At 44.1% G+C, this 6,140-nt stretch overlaps 1 protein-coding gene across 2 annotated transcripts; it reads right to left on the reverse strand.

The window, feature by feature from the left end:
• Positions 1–1,297: 1,297 nt before the first annotated feature.
• On the reverse strand, positions 1,298–5,433 carry RPL15 (ribosomal protein L15). 2 transcript variants are annotated; one of them, XM_010167327.1, is made up of 4 exons: positions 5,244–5,432; positions 4,097–4,233; positions 1,622–1,967; positions 1,298–1,358 (listed from the first exon to the last, which is right to left on the reverse strand). In XM_010167327.1, exons 1-3 carry the CDS (start codon positions 5,413–5,415, stop codon positions 1,662–1,664), a joined length of 615 nt encoding a protein of 204 aa, XP_010165629.1. In that variant the 5' UTR covers positions 5,416–5,432; the 3' UTR covers positions 1,298–1,358; positions 1,622–1,661. The 2 variants fall into 2 exon arrangements, with proteins under 2 accessions (XP_010165629.1, XP_010165628.1); XM_010167326.1 differs by lacking the exon at positions 1,298–1,358 and having other exon boundaries at positions 1,608–1,967; positions 5,244–5,433.
• Positions 5,434–6,140: the final 707 nt, after the last annotated feature.

Raw genomic sequence — 6,140 nt, forward strand, 5'->3', positions numbered from 1 at the left:
GCTAGTCTGATCAACGCCATACCCTCTTACATACACACTCATCTGTAGATTTCAACAAACTTTGGAGGGGACAATATTTCCCTCCTATTTTAAGTTCAGAAAGATACAGAGCCACGAGAGGAAACCTGAGGCAAGTCACACCAAAGACATCCCCCATGCACTAGAAGCTTTGAACCCTGGCAAGCAACGCAGCATTAGTGCTGACTGCCCAGTCACCATCCCCCACCGGTGGCAAGGGCCCTGAACAGCTTCATGAGCTCTAGCACAGTGAAGAGCAGACTCCTAGGAACTTCCTACACCATCACAGGAGCTGCTTTCAAGCATTCCTCACAGGAAAGATCTAAAAAACCCAAAAAAACAAAAAAACCCCCCTCTCCCTTCTTTAGAGAAGCAGAGAGCACTTTCTAACATAGATGTAAAATAGTTCTTTTTAATTTGTTTGCTTGTTTGAGCTGAGCAAAACGGCATGGAAGGATTACCCTCTTGAGCTGTTCTTGGCTTTAACATGCTGCAGTCCTCCTGTAGGAACTTCAGGAGCAAGCCAAGCTAATTTTTCAGTTGAAGGGCAAATCTTGGACATTTCAGTCTCAGTTTTCTGTTGTTTAAAAACCCTCCCACATCCCAAGTTGAAGCTCTAGGAAGACACAGTTACTTCTTGGGCCTTTTATCAATCCCTTTTCCTGTCACTATTCAATGGACGTGGAATCTGTGGAAGCCAGGAGAGTCATTCAGCTAACTTACCAGAAACTGCAGTTATTCTCCTCTCAGCATTTATGTGAAAGTTGACTTCATGCTGAAAGGTAACACTGTAATTTCACAAAACGTAGCCAAAAATGCATTCATCTGACTATAACTGTTATCCAGCTGTGACTGTTTCTACCACCTAACCATGCAGAGTAAATCAGAGTGCATCTCTTAACACCAGAGAAACGTTCTCTGCTCTGGTATCAAAAGGCCAGTCTAAGAAACATGCCTCCAGTGCAAAATGTGAGGTGAATAGCCTGGAATCTTCCAAAAACAAATACCTACTCTACAGTCAGTATTTCATTAGTCAACCTAAAACATCACGTGCTTCTTTGTGAAGTGTCCGTATTTAAAATACTGGGCACCTGAATAACCAGAGCAAGCCTTACCTCTCTATTCTATGCTTAGCTGCTTTAGCCTATGTTTGCATAGAACACAGGCCCAAGAGCTGGTTTCACACTGAAGACATAAAAAAAACAAACCCCAGAACTTGAAAAATAAAATTGCCATTAGTATTTAATCACCTATAAAAAAAAAAGCACTTTCAGTTTACATCTCATTGCACAAGATCAAAGCTGGCCTTCAGTCTAAGCACAGGACACAGAGACCCTGACCTACAGACAGTGAAGAAGCATAGTCAGACCGACAGAAGAACATGGACCAGCCATTAAGCTTTCAATCCACACTGCACGTGTCTTTTCAGTCTTATCCGAAGTGAAATCCACCACAAAGCTCTATGCTCAGGGCCTGCAATCTTCAAAAATATCAAATTACATTTTCAAAAACCTTTCAAAATATGGAAACAACTAAACTCCTGGAGAATTAGACACTTTTCCACATAAACCAAGAAGCAGCAGAAGCACTTGTTAAATTCAACAACCCACATCAGCTTTATTAGATCGTTACATTTACAAAAATTAGCGGTAACGGTGCAGCTGCAGGGTGTTGCGTCTTCTCCAGGCAGCACGACGTGAGCCACCAATGGTGTGGTGGAATTTGTGGCCCTTGCCAAGACCACGACTTTTCCGCCCAGCTGATGTCAGCCCACGCATCTCTCTGTGCTTGTGGACAGGCTTGGTGATCCATTGGGTATCAGGGTTGCGCCTGATGGTCTTATGGAAGGGATCAATCAGGATCACTTCGAAAAACTTGTAAGTGGAATCTTCACCCACCCAATACGAGTTCAAGACTCTCAGAGCCCCACAGTGACGGCCAGCACGTTCCTGGAGGAAAAAAATAAGTGCAAAAGGCTGTAAAATCATGGATGCAGGGCACTCTTCGTGCAGAAAGATACGAGTAACTTAAACCTAAAATTCTGCAGGTGCCAGAAATTTCAGTTTGCCCTGAGAGACCCTCTCTTCCTAAAAGCTGTTCCCTTTCTGGTTGCAAAGATGCAAGAAAAAGTAATAGCCAAAAGGAATGCTGTATTAAAAAAAAAAAAAAAAAAAAGCTAATTAGATTCCTACATGAAACAGGTTTAAAAGAACGTAAGGAGGAAGGTGCTTGATTGACAAAACAAAGAACTACTGTGTCCACAGGAGCACCCCACAAGTAAATACACAGAGTTAAAAACCACATTAACACGAAGATGAAGAGCACAAGGTGCACTTGGGGCAATCCTTTGTGGGAGGTTATAAAAGACTGATCAGTTTGCACATCCAAAGCTACAGTGGAGAAAGGCATTTCTGTGGAGAATAAGCCTGTACTGACAGGAGAAAAGAAACAGCTGATGTAACAAGTCTTTGTTCCACTGCTGGTATATTAGCGCTTGCTATTCCTACCCTCACTCGTGGTTGGAAAGCAGCAGTCTTAGTTTAGAAAACAAAACAAAGCAGAAAATATCAATTATGCAACTCCATCTGCCTCCCCTGTCAAGAATGCTTCTTATTTAAAACACTAAAATGTGTTTAATCCCAGGATTTTATCATCACCATGGAAAAGTATGAACCAATGGTGCCCACCCATCTTCTATGCCAACACGATCCCAACCACTACAGTCTTCCACTAAACAGCACTTGACTGTTTTATATATATATCTATAATAAATTCTTTCAAGTCCTTGCTTTATTGTAGCATGTGAGAGCAACACATACACTAAACATTAAAACACCAACCACCCTCAACCAGCCTCTGTGTGGGGATGGCAGCTACAATGGAGGTTTTGTATTCCTGTAATATTTCTATCTGAAAACTGTAAGCCTTCCAGGAAGGAGTGAGTCAGAAAACTAAACTAAAACTGGGGGTCAAGAACCTCTTCCATGAGCTGTCACCACAACTGAGCATGTCAGTAGCCATCAGAGACCCGGTAATACCATACATGAGGAGCACGCCATGAGTGCTGAAAACAGAGAACTGAATTTTTCACTTAAATTCAACATCTGTGTTTCTTTTCAATTAGCATGTCCCATTTCTGTGGGGTTTTTTTTTCCCTTTTAAAAAACCGACCATATTCAACTTGCTGAAGCCACAAGTATTTTTGAAGTCCTGGGAACAGAAAAGTCTTCTGCTTCAAGACGGAAAGGCAACGAGCAGTCTCCATTCTTTTACAACGTCTCTTCTTTGAGAGTGCAGACTAGGATTGATTCTAACCCACTGCACGAGTTTTTCTAAAGGCGAGAACTACGTCTCTTCACCACTACTACTGTGACATTATGAAACTTAAAGATCTCATTGAATGAAAGTTTCCATTCCGAGTATTTCAGCGGGTAACAACATCTCACCTAAAAACAACTACCAATCCTTGTGCTTTTGAGGTACCACAGGGTTTTTTTATCAAGAACCACAAGGTCTGTGGCGTGTTGCTTTCAGGTTCTATGATACCACTAAGTACACTGTGCTGCACTCCTACTGCACAAACGTGTGCTACGGACTTCAAGGGAGGAACTCACCTGTGAAAGGGCCGTTACCTAAAGCTGGTAACACACACAGCATGGCAGGGAACACAGAGGTGGGATTTAGCGATGAGTGAGGTCAGACACCTTAGCACGTTTCAATTTTCATTTCTGATGCCTAACCCTTTGTTTTACTGGGGTTCATACTAGCTGTATGTCTATTTTTCACTACAAATACTGTGGCATACTTTAGAAATCAGTATCCACTATGTATGTCAATAAACCACCTAGGCAGTATTTTCTCCAGACCCCACTTGTAAAGTCTGATTACTTTTTTCATTTGTCTCAATACAACTTAAAGACATTCTGGTGCTTTCCTCCCACCAGTACTTGAGATCTTTTAACAAACACATTAACTTAACAGTTGTTAGGGGTTTTTTTTTGTCTCTGAGTTATTTTCAGCTTTTACAGACTAAGACTTTCCTACCACCAAGTTTCTGAGCAATAACCAAAAGAGTCACCTCTGCTACAGACTGAAGACTCCGGGCAAACTTCAGCTGGTTCACACCGTGATGCACAGGTTTACCGTAGGTTGCACCCTTCGGGACTGGGCGTTTGCGACCACCACGGCGAACACGGACACGGTAGATGACGTAACCTAAAAGAAACGGTGACTTAGGAACTAGAAGAACTCTGCAGTGTAGCAAGTGCAAGTCACAGTAAGGCAATTTTGATGTCTGTACTGCATTTCCAAAGGCTCCACATGAAAATTAGGTCACTATATCAATCTTCACCAAAACCTACAACTGGAGGTGGCTAGCACAAGGTATTTTTATAACTTTCACTGCAACCGAGTAAGGGAAGCAACATCCTGTCACGACTATTTTTTACTTCCAAATCAGAGTTGATGGCACCTTTTTCCACTATGCAGTTCCAAATACACTAAGAACACCTACATTGTAACACAAAAAAAATCCCCCCTGAAACACCCAATAAAACAACTACCCCAAAACTAAAATCCCATATTCTGATAGCAGCATTCCCAAAGCACTGAAGCACAAGTGATCCGCAAACCCTGCTGGAATATGATCAAAAAATAAGGAAACTTCACAAACAACAACAGAAGTGTAGACTCTTTGCTTTGTGTTTTCATAATGAACAAACATCCAAGGATGTGCTCAAGTTGCAGATGGACAGCCACTTTCCCCAAGCTTCTTTCACTGGCCAGTAACTGTTTTCTAATGACACCACAAACTGTCATTGTGCTTAATCAAGCACATACAGCAGGAACACAAAGTAACACATAAAAAAATCTGTGCAGAAAAAGGACAACCCCCAAACCCAGGAAACTAAAAGCACTGATCAACTCTGCAGGAGTAACAAAGCACAAGAATCAAAGCCAAAGCCCACTCGATCTCCATCTGACAAAACAGCCACAGAAGGCGGGAATTCAAGACTATATGAAGTACAGTTGGGGCTGTGGGCACTGCTACCCATTTAACACATTTATAATATGAAGTTCATTTCACGCAGAACACTTGGGGTTCTTGGGGAGTATTGAAGCTGCAGATTTTGTTACGCTGCTCTCACTGAAGGAGAGAAGGAAGTTGCATAAAACTGTGTCACTCCATCACAAAGCACATGGACCTCACCTCCACAACTCATTACCTTGCTTGGCCTTATACCCCAGCCTGCGGGCTTTGTCTGGCCGGGTTGGCCGGGGAGCGCGGTGCAGGGCAGAGAGCTGGCGGTACTGCCAACAGCGGACACGAAGGAGGAACCGCATCACGTCCGACTGCTTTTTCCTCCATAGCTCCTGGATGTACTTGTAGGCACCCATGTCTGTCTACCTGCTGAATCAAGAGGTCAGTGAAATGAGTGCACCAAGTTTGGTTGCAAATTTCAACAGCTTCCGACAGAGATGCTGGATAAAGCCACACGGGTAACACCACTGACAAGTAGGATGCTCTCAAGCCTCTTTATACCACTGACACATCTGGCAACGTGGCTTAAGCTTAGGAGCCTCCAACAGGACACAGGGCCGTGACTGTTCCCAGCAATGTTCTGCCTTTGCATGTGTTTTTAAGTGCTGAACGCCTCAGCTGAGAACTTTTCAGATGTGTACGCCAGATACCACCAGCATCGATAGTTAACACCTGAACCAAGCTGTCAGTATTACTCTATAAAGAAGGGTGACACTGTGAGTGGTGTGGACTTTATTTTTAACATGGTTTAATCACCTCTAGAAACCGGAGCTCTCACACACCTGCAGCAATCAGCAGATGTCAGTGAACTCCATCAAGCCACCACCCAAACCACAGCTCCTTTTACTTGCACAAACCCCCCCCAACCCGGTTCACGCGTGACTTTCCACATCCCCCTGCCCGGCCATGACACGGCTCCCGCCGTCCCTTCCTTATACCCGCATCCCGGCATAAAGCTTCGCGAACGAAACGGCGCCAAACCCCGGCGTGCGGCCTGTCATCAACCTGCAGCCGCGACGCTGCGGTGCGCGGCCCTCCGCTCACGCCGGGCAGCCCTGGGCCCCACTGAGTGTCCCCCCTC

This window comes from Antrostomus carolinensis, unplaced genomic scaffold (genome assembly GCF_000700745.2).
Source record: "Antrostomus carolinensis isolate BGI_N321 unplaced genomic scaffold, ASM70074v2 scaffold29894, whole genome shotgun sequence".
Taxonomy (NCBI): Eukaryota; Metazoa; Chordata; class Aves; order Caprimulgiformes; family Caprimulgidae; genus Antrostomus; species Antrostomus carolinensis.

Coding starts and splice junctions, on each gene's coding strand:
- RPL15 (XM_010167327.1), bottom strand. CDS start 5,415: ATGGGTGCCTACAAGTACATCCAGGAGCTATGGAGGAAAAAGCAGTCG. Junction 4,234..5,243: donor GGGGTATAAGGCCAAGCAAG/GTAATGAGTTGT, acceptor CGTTTCTTTTAG/GTTACGTCATCTACCGTGTC. Junction 1,968..4,096: donor GTCTTCAGTCTGTAGCAGAG/GTGACTCTTTTG, acceptor TTTTTCCTCCAG/GAACGTGCTGGCCGTCACTG.